The sequence below is a fragment of the Phacochoerus africanus genome, chromosome 12, assembly GCF_016906955.1.
Source record: "Phacochoerus africanus isolate WHEZ1 chromosome 12, ROS_Pafr_v1, whole genome shotgun sequence".
Classification (NCBI taxonomy): domain Eukaryota; kingdom Metazoa; phylum Chordata; class Mammalia; order Artiodactyla; family Suidae; genus Phacochoerus; species Phacochoerus africanus.
The window spans coordinates 37490252-37505335 of NC_062555.1; the positions used below are offsets into that span (position 1 = coordinate 37490252).

Consider the following 15084-nt stretch of genomic DNA (forward strand, 5'->3'; position numbering starts at 1 on the left):
CTCTGAGTGAGACCAGGGATCGAACCCACATCCTTGTGGATGCTAGTCAAATTTGTTTCCGATGCGCCACAACAGGAATTCCCAAGAGACAGCCCAGTTTGTGCATGAGGTCAAGCTAATTTTTAGCCTGGGGCTGACCCTACCAGAGCAGACTGTAGTTGGGAGGACTTAACCCTATCTTTGGAGAAGCCAAAGGGGAGAGATGGGTACATACCCGGAAGAATTTCTTTCCTGCCTTCCCAGGCTTCTGGACTGACTTGTCCATGAGAAACTAGAGTATGTGACAGCCAGCCAGCTGATGAAGATATGTGACAAGATGATGGTACCTCAGTGTCTGCATCCAAGCTCTGGAGCACAAGTCCAGACTGGAGGGTGGGAGAGAGACCATCGGTACTAGAAGTTCAAAACGAGTGACCTCTCGGAGTTCCGGTTGTGGCTCAGCGGTAACGAACCCAACTAGTCTCCATGATGACTCAGGTTTGATCCCTGGCCTTGCTCAGTGGGTTAAGGATCTAGTGTTGCTGTGGCTGTGCTGTAGGCCAGCAGCTACAGCTCTGATTCGACCCCCAGCCAAGGAACCTCCATATGCCACAGGTGTGGCCCTAAAAAGAGAAAACAAACAAACAAAAAAAAGAGTAGCCCTGCCCCATAGAGGACAGCTGGTCACAGAGCAGAGAGTTGCAAAAGGTACCCCTGCAACAACTACAAGAAGGCTGGATTATCGAGTTATGACTCAATTTATGTTTCAGATACAGAACAGGGCAAGAGGGTTGAAATCTCCAGATCAGGACTGGATAGTTCTTGGAGTTCCCTCATGGCTCAATGTGTTAAGAGTTGTTACTGCTATGGGTCTGGCTACAGCTCTGTTGCAAGTTCGATCCCTGGCCCAGGAACTTCCACATGCTATGAGCACAGCCGAAAAAAAAAAAAAAAAAGATTGGGAAATTTCTTTAGTGCTGGGGCACTAAACTTAGCAGCCTGTCCCCACCCTAGGCTGTTCCCAGCTTCCTGGCAAGGACAGGAGGAGGAAGAGGAAGAATAGTTTTACATTGGGAGGTGAGGGGAAGAGTAAGTGAGGCCTAGATGTGGGATTAAGAAGGGACAGGAAAGAGATGGGAGGCAGAGGCTTTAGCAAGAGGATGGGATGCAGAGGGTTTAGGGGTCATTGTTCGGATGAGGAAGGATATTCTTCCAGGCCCACAGTAGAGAGCCTAGCATTTGAGTAAAACAAAGGAGCGGTAATTGAGCTCTCGAGTCTGATGTCTCAGGAAGCCAGGGACTGAGTCTGGAAACACTAAGCCCCTCCTAGCAAGAGGCTGGCATGTCTGGCACAGGACTAGGTAAAAACAGGAAGGTAAGATTGCTTGGGTCTTTTACCCATTTGACAGCAGCACCCTGGCAACAAAGAACTTTTATCTTCCCCCATGTGCCCTCCTTATCCATCTCCATCCTTCTTCCCTATCTCATCTTCCTGAGGAAAACCACCCCCACCTCAGTATCCTCAAGTCATCCCATTACCACCAAAAAGGGCCATCTCCCAGCTTCTCACTCTGAATGTGACTGGCCCCGTCAAGACTCCTCCTCAGCCAGAAGGGCCTACTTTAGGGACCCATTCCCATCAGTTTCTCCTGATAAGACAAGCAGGCTAGGGCAGGAAGCAGGGAGGGGAAAAATGAAGGCAAGTTGCTGCTAGCCTGCCCTCTACTCTCACCCTACCCACAGCTCCCCCATCAGAATTGGGGTGTGCTCATATGCTTATATGGTTGGATGACTGTGAAAACAACTGTGTGGGAGTGGGACTTTAAGTAGAACTGGGGCTGGATGAGTCTGTCTGGTTGTCTGACCACGTGAGGTTGAGCCAGTGATGTGTGACTGTGTGAATGTGTAACTGTGTGTGTAACTGTGAGTGTGAATGTCCATTAGTCACTCAGTGTCACTACGGATTCTTGGCTGCCCTTACTCAGTTACTGTCACCATCAGTCCCCACAGGACACAACCCTTCTCCCCAACTTCTCTGCCCAGGACTTAAGCACCCCTGGGAAATGGTACTCCTAAAAGAGGAGGGGGTCTGTGGCACAGGGGTTGGAGGTAATTAGGGCCCAGGAGTATCACAGGATGAGCAATACATCTTCACCTGCCTCTGACTCACCTGTGCCCCAGGTAAAAGGCACCCAGATAAAAGGTAGGGAAAGAAGAGGAGAGGGAAGGAAGTATCCAGGCTGAGCATCATGAAGGGGCCCTCACCCACTAGCAGCCTCCTGCTGCTACTGTTGCTCCTGAGCCCAGATCCTGGAGCAGGTGAGTGCTTGGGGGTCTAGAAGGCCAGGGGTCTGGGTGAATGAGATGGAAGGAAAAGGGTCCAGGAAGCCCAGCCTCCAGGCTGTCTGATGGAGAAATCTGGGGTCAGAAGTCCTCTGAACACATGGTCCCATTGTCCCCTAGCATTGATACTGCCACCCAGCACTACATGCTATACTCAGCTCTACCGACAGCCACTCTCAAGCAAGCTACTGAGGCAGGTCATCCGGGTGGAACTGCAGGAAGCTGATGGGGACTGTCACCTCCAGGCCTTCGTGTGAGCTTTGACCCTGCCTCTGACTTCAGTCCCAAACCCTGATGCTGATCTCAACTCCAGCCCCAACTGCTAATTCTGATGCCAACTCAGATTTTCATCTGGCCTTTGCTTCTACTTCCTGGACTTTAGCCTCATCCCTAGGCTATGATGACCATGGTTTTGGACCTTTCCTTTCCTTTCCTAGGCTTCACCTGTCTCGACGCAGTGTCTGCATCCACCCCCAGAACCGCAGCCTGGCTCGGTGGTTTGAGCACCATGGAAGGAGGCTCCTGGGGACTCTGCCCAAACTGAGTTTGGGGCTGTAGGGGAAAAGGGCCAGGGCCCCCATTAGCCAAAATAATAAAGCAAGACTGGACAATAGTCTCTGACTGTGGTCTCCAAATTCTATGCACTCTCCTCTGAGTCCTGAATCTGGAGCTGGGAGACTGTCAATAAACAGGAGAACCTCCTCATTCTCTTTATTCATGCCTTCACAACCCCCACCGGGGCAAGGCCAAGAGCCGAGGACCCACACACACACTCCATGCACCTGTTTACATACATGCAGAGCACACACATTTCCTGCCTCACATACACTTGGGCACACATGGACACAAGCATACACATCTACACACATTCCTCAGGTGGACCTCCAGCTCTGGGATGAAGTCAGAGGTCCAGGCACCTTTTAGCTGGCAGGTTTGGAACAGTCTCATAGAAATGGGCTCCAAACAGAACTTCCAGCCGAGACCCGCCTCCATGGGGATCTACTGTCCTGTCCATCCATCCACACCAACAAGACAGAGTTATAGATGGAGTCAGCTGAAGCCCTCCAGGGTCCTCTACAGGTTGGGGGCTCCTAGAAGAAGGAGGAAAATCAAGGGAGAAAGTAGGACTGGATCTTACGACACCCTGAGAATGAGGAAGGGCACCCAGCTCTGAGCCCAACACTCCAAGAATGAATAGGGGAGCCCACCTCTGAGTGACTCCCAACACCCTGAAGATGAGGGAGTGGACCTAGCTCTGGGCCCAGGTACATAAAGAATAAGAGAGGGGATTTCCCTGGCAGGCATGGGCAAAATACAGAAAACTAAGGGAGGAGACCCAGCTCTGATCCAGATACCCCAAATAAGGATGGATATCTAGCTCTGAGCCTAATATCCTGAAAATGAGGAAGGAGCCCAGCAAGGAGCTTGAGATTCCTGCAAGAGACAGAAGAGACCCAACTCTGAGCCCAGGGACTCAAGGATGAAAGGCCCATCCCTGAGTCCAGACGTCATAACAATGAGATCTGGAGTTCCCATTGTGGCTCAGTGGTTAACAAATCCGATTAGGAACCATGAGGCTGGGGGGTCGATCCCTGGCCTTGCTCAGTGGGTTAAGGATCCGGCATTGCCATGAGCTCTGATGTAGGTTGCAGACACAGCTCGGATCTGGCGTTGCTATGGCCCTGGCATAGGCCGGTGGCTACAGCTCCAATTAGACCCCTAGCCTGGTAACTTCCATATGCCAGGGGTGCAGCCCTAGAAAAAGACAAAAAAAAAAAAAAAAGATCCAACTCTGATTCCCAAAACCCTTATGATAACTAAGGCATCTGGCTCTTACTTAATCCAGACACTCAAATGAGGGCAAATGTCTCCAAGTCCAAACCTCCTAGAGGTAATACTCACCTGGAAGCTTATCCACTGGAATCATGGGGGCCAAGAACCCAGGCTTTGGGGGTCCGTCCTTCCCATCTGGTCTCAGTCTCAGCCTGAAGCACAAAAAGGAAGATGTCTCCCTGACAATGTGGGGCATCTCAGTCTCCTCCAAAAAGGTGTATTACTAAAGGGCCAAGAGAGGAATCAGTGAGAATCATGAAGTTGGGGGGCAGGAGAGGGAGGAGAAATGCTTCCAGAATCAGACAGGATCACTGGGGAGTCATGAGGGGTGGGAACCGGTGTGGTCTATGGATATCAGAGCATCTGTGTGCTATTAGAGGCTGAAGGGCCAATGGCAGTCACTTACCAGAGCCCCAATGCCAGGGCCCCAGCCACCAGTCCCAGGAGAGAGAAGATTCCCAAAGATGCCAGCACAGCCACCTGCTCCAGGGGGTCTCTGTGGTCTGAGGGGGAAGGTCACATGTCAGCTGTGAGAGCAAGCCTAGCTGATCAAACTCGGTAGGTGCCCTCTTTTCTGGGCCTCTCCCATCCTCTAGCACCTCTGCCCATCCTCCCAAGCTCACCAAGTGGCCGCGGGTCAGGTAGGAGGGACGGTCTTGGGGGAGTGGGGCTGTCCGCCTGAGGTTCTTCCTCTGGCTGTGAGTGTTGCTGGCTCCCAGCTGGTATTTCCTTCAGTAGGAGCCCTGAAGGGAGACGAGACCTGAGGAGGACTGTCCAAGCGAGGTGAGGGCAGAGGCCAGGCTCAGCCAGGCGACGCTAGGGCCAGGGTTGGACACAGAGGTGCCTGCGAGGCGGAGCTTGAAAGGGCGGAACCAGCTTCTGGGGACGGGTAAACTGAGGGGTGGAGCAAGAGGGGCGTGGCTTAAGCTGGGGCGGGGCTGCAGGCACCTGCTGCTGAAGCCTGGCCGCAATTGCCACGCCTGCGTGGGCGGGGCGTGTGTCAAGCGGCCAGCCAGCGCCTGCGGTTCCACAGATAAAAGCTGTGCCCTTGACCCAGGCTCCGTCTCTCACCGGTGCTCGGAGTCCCCCAGGCTTCCGGGCTCCAGGCGCTCCAGGTGCCTGCGTCCAGAAAGTCCCGGGCACTGACCCGCACGGCATGGGGCAGCCCAGCCACGGCGTCCGTGATCACTTCCTCCAATCCAGCCGGCTCCACCTGGGAGTGCAGATGGTTTGTCGTTGCTTTATCCAGGTTATAAGCACGGACCCTACCTGCCGCCCAGGCCCAGTCTACAAAGAGCCCCTTCCTCCCAGTCCTGTCCGTGTCAGCCTGAGGCAGCCGTCTGGGGCCTCACGTAGAGTGGCTGATGGTGTCAGGTCTACACCTAGTGTTTGGAAGACAAAAGTGCAAAGTGGTTATGTGGACAGGCTGTGACATCAGACTGCCCGGGTTCAAATCTTTGCTGTACCACTTACTGGGTGACCTTGGGCCTCTCTCTGTGTCCCAGTTTCTTCATTTGTAAAATAGAGGTGAATACACCTAAATGAGACAATACACGTAAAATGTGTAGCACAGTGCCTGGTGGGCAGACTGCGTTCAATAAATATTGGTTATCCTCTGAGGCAGCAGCTCCCCAGGCCTGATGCTAGCCAATTTTTGCCATTTCTAGACTCCAGAGGTGGGAATTCACCTCTATTCACATCTGAGTATATGAGTGTATGAGGATGTATCCCAGAGTGAAAGGCACTCCTTTTCCTGGAAAAGGTTTTTGGTTATTTTCAGGGTTTTGTGTGTGTGTGTCTGTGTGTGTGTGTGGTGTTTTGTTTTGGTTTGGTTTGGTTTGATTTTTGTTGGGTTTTTTTGTTTGTTTAGTTTGTTTGTTTGTTGGGGGTTTTTTTTTGCCTTTTTTTTAGGGCCACACTTGCAGCATATGGAGGTTCCCAGGCTAGGGGTCGAATCAGAGCTACAGCCTCAGGCCTACACCACAGCCACAGCAACGTGGGATCTGAGCCATCTGAGCTTCATATGCAACCTACACCACAGCTCACAGCAATGTCAGATCCTTAACTCACTGAGCAAGGCCAGGGATCCAACCCACAACCTCATGATTCCTAGTCGGATTCGTTTCCACTGCATTAGCACGGGAACTCCTAGTTTTTTTTATTATAGCTGATTTACAATGTTCTGTCTATTTCTGCTGTACAGCAAAGTGACCCAGTTATACATATATATATATATATATATATATGTTCTTTTTTTTTCATATTATCTTTTATCATGTTCTATCACAAGTGATTAGATATAGTTCCCTGTGCCATACAGCAGAACCTCACTGCTTATCCATTCTAAATGTAATAGCTTGCATCTACTAATCCCAAACTCCCAGAACACTCATTTTTTATTTTTTTAAAGGGACAGTTTTTGGGGTTTTGTTCTTATTTTTGGGTTTTTTTTTGTGTGTGTCTTTTTTTAGGGCCACATACGCAGCATATGGAAGTTCCCAGGCTAGGGGTTGAATGGGAGCTGAAGCTGCCAGCCACAGCCACAGCCACAGCAATGACAGGTCTGAGCCACGTCTGCGACCTACACCACAGCTCACAGCAACGCCTGATTCTTAACCCACTGAGCGAGGCCAGAGATCAAACCCATGTCCTCATGGATACTAGTCAGGTTCATTACCACTGAGCCACAACAGGAACTCCCCCAATCCACTTTTTAAAAGGTTGCTGCTGTCTTCCCACAGATGGGCTGACATCAGAATTACAACCCTGCTGGGCAGAGGCTTGCTCTGCTGGTCCCTGCTACAACCCCAGCACCCAGCACAAAGCCCAGCTCACAGAGAGAACTTTGTAGGGGGAGCCCAAAGGGCATCAGTGACCTGCCAGAGCCAGTCATGCAGAACACCGAGGAACACGAAACTAGAGAGAAGACCCACAGCCCCATATTGGGAAACACGCCAAGGCCTCACCGTGGACCAGGCTGGATGCTGCACTGGACGGTACTGCAGCCGGAACTTGAGCAGGAAGTGGGGCTGGCGGGGCCAGGAGGCAGGGTATGTCCAGCTAGCACGCAGGCGGCGAGGATAGCCAGGTACCGACTCTACACGCAGCCCCTGGGGTGGGTCAGGGCGTACTGAGGGCAGTGGAGACACAAAGTCAGGGCACAAAGGTACTCATCCCTTCCCCACCACCTCCTGGGGGGAAATGAGTATGTGCCTAAAGGTATCTGAGGGGAGGCACTTCCAAGGGGGTGGGGGCAGTCTTAAGCTTGATCATCCATGAGGCTCAGGACCTATCTGTCCTCCCTATTGTAAAGCAAGCTGAGATCTGAGGATGAATTTTTTGAAAGATTTGTTGATTGAATTAAAGAGTGATTCTGCTTTCCATCCAAGGAAGTTGAGTTGGCCCCAATGCCAGCCAGAGGTTTAGTGACCCCCTTCCACATACAGATCAAGAGGAAAGAGAGGCCAACAAGGGCTTCCATTGGGCAGGGAGGACATGAGATAGGGCTGCCTTTAGCACAGGGCCTAGAAGGAAGCGGGCAGTGGGAGCAGCCTCTAGAGGCTGATGTAACGCTGCCTCCTGGGCTCTGATCTCTTTGGCTTCTTAGTCTCTGTGGGGGCCACCTGTGTGCTGAAATGGATCTACGTCAGGAGGGAACCACTTGGGACCTTGCGGGGGTGGTTATGAATCAGGGGGATACCTATACTCTGGGGTCCATTTGGGGTCTCGTGCTAGGGACCTTGGGAGAGCTATAGGAGAGGCTACTCACAGATGCTCTGCAGGCTCACATCCAGCAGGCGTGTGCTGGCCCCCAGGGGGTTCACTTCGGTCACATTGATCCGGTATTGGCTCCAGAACTCTGCTCCATGGACTACACAGCGGGCAGCCCCTGGGGGTTCCTGTGGGCATGGCCAGGGCCCTGTGGATGGACTCATCCTAGGAGGGAGGATGTGGCCTTGAGCTTTGGAAATGCTCATGGTGGGATCCAGCTGGAGCCCCCAGCTCCCCCTTCATGTCCTACCTTTGGCCGTCAGCTCCTGGCACGGTCTTCTTCCTGGAAGGGAGGGGGCCGTCTGAGGTCGGGCAGGAAAAGAGGGTCCTCCCTCCCTGCCTCCCACACCTACGTTTTGCTACACACCCAAGCATATAGGCATACACACCCGATCATGCACACACCTGTAGGAGGTGAGGTAGCGGGTGGGTAAGCCGCTAACCTGGCTGGGACTCCAAGTGCAGGAGAAGTTCTCATAGTCAGCCGCTCGGCAGGACACCACAGGGCGGGCTGGGGGGTCTAGGGGCAGAGAGTGTAGCTGGAGACTGAGAAGTCCCCAGGTCCCCACCATTCCCAGGGGGGCTTACCCAGAGCCAGGATTCCCTCAGGAGCCCCGTGTCTCATCACTGCCACCCTACGCTCCCTCCCCAACTCACAGCCCAGCTGCAGGGTCACCATGCCCCCAAGTGCACCATCCAGGGTCCGGCAGATATAGGTGCCCTCGTCCGTGCTTTCTGCCCGGGCCAGGACCAGTTCGTGGCCGAGCCCAGAGTCGGGTCCCTGGAGCAGCCTTGTCTCCCCGTCCCGAAACCAGGACACCGGGGCCCTGGAGGTGAGATGAGATGAGGATAGAGGGGAGATGTATAGTGTGAGTCAGACACCACTGCAGCTCTCCACTGGCTTCTCACTGTGCTTGCAGTAAAGCTCAAACTCCTTTTGCTGGCCTACAAAGCCCCTGGGGATCTAGCCCTGGCCTTCCCCCACTTCTTCGCCTCACTCTCTCCCCCTCCCCCACTGTACTCCAGTCAGGTTGGGCTTCCTTTAGGTTCCAGTGTGGAGCTCACTCCCACCTCAGGGCTTTGCATGAGCTGTTCCCTCTGTCAGGAATGCTTGCTTAGGTAGTTCCTGTTGTGGCTCACCGGGCTAAGAACTAGACCAATATCCATAAGGATGCAGGTTCGATTCCTGGCCTCACTCGATGGGTTAAGGTCCCGGTGTTGCCATGAGCTATGGTATAGGTTGCAGGCACGGCTTGGATCTGGCATTGCTGTGGCTATGGTATAGGCTGGCAGCTGCAGTTTCTCCTAGCCTGGGAACCACCATATGCCGCAGGTGCGGCGTTAAAAGAAAAGAAAAAAGGAATGCTTGCTTATACCCTAACGTTCAGAAATCACCTTCAATGTCACCTCCTCAGAGAGGCCTTCCCTGATTACCGGTAAAAAGTAATGACTCAGTTATCCTCACCCACATCACTCTCTTTTGATTTCTTGCCCTACAGGTATTACTACCAAGCATCTTGCCTGACTTGTGCCCTGCTGTATCCCAGGGCCTAAAATAGGCCAGGTACTTAGCAGGTGTACAATACATGTTGGTTGCATGTTCTATTGAATAAGGATGGTTTAAGGGTTAAGAGAGGTAGAGAGGTGAGGATTACAGGTACAAGGGACAAGGATGGGAAAGGTATGAGGACCAGGCAGTTTCAAGAAAGGGTTATAAAAGGGTCCTGTCAGCCCAACAGGCCGGTGGAGCACTTACCCAGCAGTCACTCCAGGGCAACACAGCGTCATGGACCTGCCAGGCTGCCCATACTGGACCCCTGTGGAGGGCACTTCTGAGCAGAGGCTCTCCCTTTCCCACCCCACCCCACACTTTATAAGAGTAACAAGGGTAAGGGGTGGACTTTTATGACCTGAGTGGGGTCATGGGGTCAAAGCATCATATTAGAATCTAGAGACAGAGGGCAGAGGGCAGGGTGGAGGGGGGAATGTTGCCAGGTTGGATGTCAGGGGCTGCGTTAGAAGTTTGGCATGAAAATGGGTCACAGTGATGGTGGCAAGTCACAAGTCAGAGTTGGGTCATAAAGCAGGGTTGTTCTCACCTGGGGGGCCCCAGGCCTGGGGGCAGGGAGAGGAGACAGACACCAGGGCTGCAGCCACAGCCACCAGGACCCTGCTCAGCCCTGAGCAGCTGCTGCTCATCTGTGGGGAGAGAGGCAAGGTCATTGATTCCTCCATCCCCACGATGGGAGGCTGAAGCCTGCCTCCTCTTCCATATGGGGTTTCAAGGGAGAAATCAGGATCCAAGTGGAGTAAGGATATCAGAAATCATGGGGGCATCCGATGTAAGGTCCCTTTGGCACCTTACACCCAGTGCCCGTGTGTAAGTGCATGAATACACACACACACACACACACACACACACGCCCTCACACCTTCCTTCTCAGTCATGGGCTTAGGGCCCAGAACAAAAGCCAGAGACGACAGTCTGTGCCAGCACTGCCCCACCACCACCACCACCCTTGGCACCCACCCCTGGCATCAAATGCTGGCACCAGCTCAGCCACTCCCATTAACTCCTCCAATCTAGTTGCTGAGAATTCCATGTCCATCCCCACCTGGCCTGGGAACAGTCATTGCCTTTGATGGACCCGAGGCAGTCCCCAGCACCCTGAGATGGAGACTGTCATGGTGGGTCTGAGCCCACCCTGTACTGCTGCCATGAGGCCTAGCCCTGCTCGGGCTGCCAAGCCTCCTCTTGCCTGGACCTGGCTCCTTGCTCTGGCTCCTTGGGCCGTTCATCTGGGCCTGACTCTGGAATCTTGTTGGTCTCGAGCCTGTGAGGCTGGATGGGGCTAGGGTGCAGGCTGAGGCTGCGGAGTTAAGCAGATCCAGATGCCCTGGCTGCTGCCAGAGGCTGGGGGCGGGCGAGGAGCCAGCAGATGGAGACAGGGTGGCGGGGAGGGGAGAGGAGGCTGAGGAGAGCTGGGAGCCTGCAGGAACAGGGGCCTGGGGTGGGGGCCACAGGACAAAGAGATGCTCAGAGCTCAGTACAGGGAGGTGGTGGGGACTCAAGGAGGCAAGAGCTGAGCTAGGGCAGCAGGATCTCAGAAAAGTCAAAAAGGTACCCAACCACTTGTGTATGGGGGATGGGGGTCCTAGGAGAGAGGGATTCTCGAAGGGAGAAAGAAAGCAGGAGGAAGGCAGTGGGGAAGTGGGAATGGGGACAGAGGTGCACGTGGAGAGAGGGCCCTGGGCGAGGGCTCCTGAAGAGGGAGAGCACAGACCCTTCTCAAGAAGACCTGAGCAGGGGCCTCCACGTGTCTGTGTGTCTGAGTGTGGCTGGTGGTTCCCCCCGCCCCACCTCCAGCACATTTACCCTGATCAGCCCCGCCCTACCTCGGAGATCCCAGTGGCTGAGTGTCCATGGCCTTCAGGACTTCCTCCCACCAGCTACAGCACCCGGCTCAGCTCCACTCAGTGCTGGGACCCCAGAATCGTCCCCTCCTTCCCCTTCCCTGCCCCCGCCCCTCTGGGCCCTGGAGCTCAGCCGCCCCAAGCCAGGCCCCCCTCCCCCTCTTCCCTCTCCCCTCCTCCTCTCTCACCCCCTCCCACCCAAGGCCCAGGGAAGGAAAGACGCCTCCCCCCCAGTCTGGAAAGGAAGCCACAGGCACAGCCAGGCCCAGCAAGAGGGAAAGGAGGGCTGCTGCTGTCCCTGTCAGTGAGACATTCCGTGTTTTCCCACTGCCCAACACAGGCACATTCACGCGTGGACGCCCCAGGCACGGTCAACGAAGACACGCCCTTGAACACACGTGGAAACAGAATGAAAATTCAGACACATGCTCACACTCCCACTCTTTTCACTCCCCAGCAAATATTTCCTTGGGGCACAGCCGGCTGCGTTTGACGGAGAAGAGAGGCCCCATGTTGGGGGCAGAATGAAAAGCCAAAGAGGCCAGTTCCCCCTCCCCTGGACGTTCCAGCCATTTCTTACCTCCCCCTCTGCTCTTCAGGCCCCAGCACCAGGAAATGCCTTTGGTCCCTTGGTGCCAGATACACAAGATCCACACTTACCGTCAGACACACACTCTCAGATCCCGCCACTCACAGTTACACTGATACACTCAGACATCAGCCTCAGACACTTCCATTTACTCACAGCCAGACACACAGCCAGACACACACATCTCACTTTTCCTTGCATCGTCACACACACTTAGCACTCTGTCCCTGGCTGAGGTCACAGCATCCCCCAAAAGCAACTCCTCATCATAGTTTAAGCTCCCCTCTGTTCCAGGGAGCTCTTAGCAAAGCAGATGCCCCATCTCATCACCATTCCAGGCCCCCAGGTGGCCAAAGAGACAAAGGTGAACAGAGAAGTCAGACGTGGGGGCCCAGAGAGAGACAGAGAAGCAGCGGACTGGAGAGGCAGGACTAAAAAGCAGATAAACAGATATCTGGGGAGGTGAAACTCAAAAGACACCGAGAGCACTTGCTCTAGGAAGGCAGCAGTAGGAGAGAAAGAGAAATATAAAGAAACTGAGTCAGATGAGGAAAGAGAAAATAAGGAGCAGCCGACCAGCAACTGGACTCTCAGAAAGGAGGGGACGCCAAGTGTGCTAGGGATGGGGGGTGCCCCTGCCAGCCACTAAGTAGAAAGGTCAGTCCCACTAGCTGTTGAAGTGGGTCCCTAAGACGCAAACCCAGCTCCACTCCTCCAGAGTAGCGGTTAGGACACAGGACACACACAGACTGCAAGCCTCATTCTTACTCTGCCACTTCTGAAGTCACACATTGGTGCATACAAACCCAGCCACCCACTCTCACGCTGACAGAGTCTCAAACCCCACAGAGACCTTCCCCAAACACATCCCCTGATGTGGTCACGGGCCCTCTCCCACACACAAACACAGGACCCAGTCTCTGCCCCCAAACTGCACAGACACACACAATCCCACTCTGGCACAGCCGCATGCACGGTGACACTCGCAGGCACACGAGCTGACAGCTGCAACTAGCGACACTGTTGCGGGGTCGCACATAATGACCTCTTCACACACAGCCTCACACCCGCGCGCGCGCGCGCACACACACACACACACTGACAGTCCATCAGTCACTCCCGGCCCAGCAAATCTCACACCCCCCTGCCCCGCCCTCCCCTGGCCCGGCTCCCTCGGGTACACCCGCCGCCCCATCAGGCCTCACCTTCCGCGGCCGCCGCCGCCAGCGCCCTCCGCCCTCGCCCTCGCCCTCTGCCCCGGCCTCTACTCCCTCCCGCCCTGGGGCCCAGCAGTGGGGGCGGCTCCGCCCCGGCACCAATGGAAGGAAAGGGGCGAAATAGGGGGGCTCTCGGCCCATTGGAGCCTCCAACTGCCAATCACCTCCACCCCCACCTCTGCCGGACACTTCCTGTCCCGTCCCGGACTGAGGAGGCCGCGGGGGGGGATGGAGTCTGGAGCGGGGTTCCTGGGTCCCGGGCCTGAAGGCCTCTCCTCCTGGGACCGCAGGACCAGAAGACCTGAAGCCCTTCCCCCTCCACAAACACACCCCTCAAGTTCGGTGGCTCAGGAGCCCCTTGGCAGGTGACGGTGAGGCTGAAGGTGCCCCCGACTCCAGATAAGATAAGGCAGGAGGTAGACTGGTGTAAGGCAATGGTTCTCAGAGTTCACTGGCCATTGTTGTTTTAAAACTGCCAAGCCACACTCCAGTTAAATCAGTATTGTTTAAACCTCCCCAGGCGTGGAGTCCCCGCCATGGCTTAGTGGTTAGCAAACCTGACTAGTATTCATGAGGACACTGGTTCAATCCCTGGCCTTGCTCTGTGCATTAAGGATCTGGCATTGCCCTGAGCTGTGGTGTAGGTCACAGACACAGCTCGGATCCCACGTTGCTGTGGCTCTGACGTAGGCCAGTGGCCACGGCTCTGATTAGACCCCTAGCCTGGGAATCTCCATGTGCCTCAGGTGTGGCCCTAAAGAGACAAAAAAGACAAATAAATAAAATTCCCCAGGTGATTCCAAAATGCAGCCAAAGCAAAGGTGTAGGATCAAGGGTGTGAGGGTGAGTGGGTGTGTCAAGAAAGCAGCCACCCATCCAGGGTTTTCCCCCACTCTCTAGTCAATGGGGGCTTGAGGGAAATGTGTACCACATCTGTCTGAGCTTCTTCCAGACCAGAGCAACACTCCAAGTCCCAGATCCTTCCCCTTCAGTCTCTCTCAAGAGAGAAAGAATCCTAGACAGGAAGGTTCAGCCAAGGTTCTCCAGGGTCAGGTCATCACTGTCCAGCCTTGCGTGATCTGCCCTCCCAGAGACTCAACTCCCTTGAGAAGACAGGAGACAAAAAGCGTTCTGTTCTGGCCATTCCTGCATTGCTCGCAAGTTCTTATCCTCACCTAAAAGTTTGGAGGACCCAGGGTGTCCTCATATGTCCTGGGCTGCCTGGCTTGTTGCTCCCACACAGTTATAATCTTGCCAGGGAAACAGGTCCCTAGGGGAGAGGGTAGACCCAGGGTCACTCCAAAAAGCATCCCCTCCTTCCAGGCCCTGCGGCTCCTAACTCTGACAGCTCCTTCCTTACTGGAGCTGTCTTTTGCCCTGTGCAGTGATTGGGACACAGGGGCAAGAGAGGTGTGCAAAGCCTGAGCAAACATGCTGCACGTGGGAGTCTGGAAAAGCCAAGGACACAAAGCCACGTCCACGTTCCCTACCCGCCCCTTCAGCCCCTGTGGGCTGGAGCAGAGCCAAGCTGCAGCCACTCACAAAGCCAGGCTTCTGGCCAGCAGCCCAGGGTCTGGCCACTGACCACTGGGACCAGGATCCTGCCCACCCGCTCCCCACCAAAGCCTCAGTCCCAGGCTTGTGGAGCTGACCCCCTAGGGATGGTGGTAAAGGGGGCTCTGGCCTTCCCAAAGGCTCAGCCAAAGACAAGAACAAAGGCTTCTAAAACAGTTTTAAACTGGGATGCCTTTGTTACTCTAGGAGTAAGAGACTCTATAAGCCAGACATGACACTGAGAATTAATTTTGTTCAGAGATTTGGGGCAGGGAGGACGGATGGGGAGGTTGTATGCTTAAGTTTTTGCACATCTATAGGCAAGAAAATTGTAGCTGGAACTGTGCCTTCAGCCTTTAGCCCAAGACCCTAAGGATTGGAGTT

At 54.4% G+C, this 15084-nt stretch overlaps 2 protein-coding genes across 3 annotated transcripts; one reads left to right on the forward strand and one right to left on the reverse strand.

The window, feature by feature from the left end:
* Positions 1-2075: 2075 nt before the first annotated feature.
* On the forward strand, positions 2076-2935 carry CCL27 (C-C motif chemokine ligand 27). The gene is made up of 3 exons (XM_047755132.1): positions 2076-2298; positions 2443-2575; positions 2760-2935. The coding sequence occupies exons 1-3, from the start codon at positions 2229-2231 to the stop codon at positions 2878-2880; spliced, it is 324 nt and encodes a 107-aa protein (XP_047611088.1). The 5' UTR covers positions 2076-2228; the 3' UTR covers positions 2881-2935.
* Positions 2936-3017: 82 nt separating this feature from the next.
* On the reverse strand, positions 3018-13217 carry IL11RA (interleukin 11 receptor subunit alpha). 2 transcript variants are annotated; one of them, XM_047755130.1, is made up of 13 exons: positions 13135-13217; positions 10026-10125; positions 9683-9743; positions 8584-8753; positions 8332-8446; positions 8177-8209; positions 7925-8091; positions 7122-7285; positions 5227-5368; positions 4779-4898; positions 4562-4658; positions 4225-4307; positions 3018-3413 (listed from the first exon to the last, which is right to left on the reverse strand). In XM_047755130.1, exons 2-13 carry the CDS (start codon positions 10123-10125, stop codon positions 3397-3399), a joined length of 1269 nt encoding a protein of 422 aa, XP_047611086.1. In that variant the 5' UTR covers positions 13135-13217; the 3' UTR covers positions 3018-3396. The 2 variants fall into 2 exon arrangements, with proteins under 2 accessions (XP_047611086.1, XP_047611087.1); XM_047755131.1 differs by lacking the exon at positions 13135-13217 and adding an exon at positions 11323-11409.
* Between the last annotated feature and the right edge of the window lie 1867 nt (positions 13218-15084).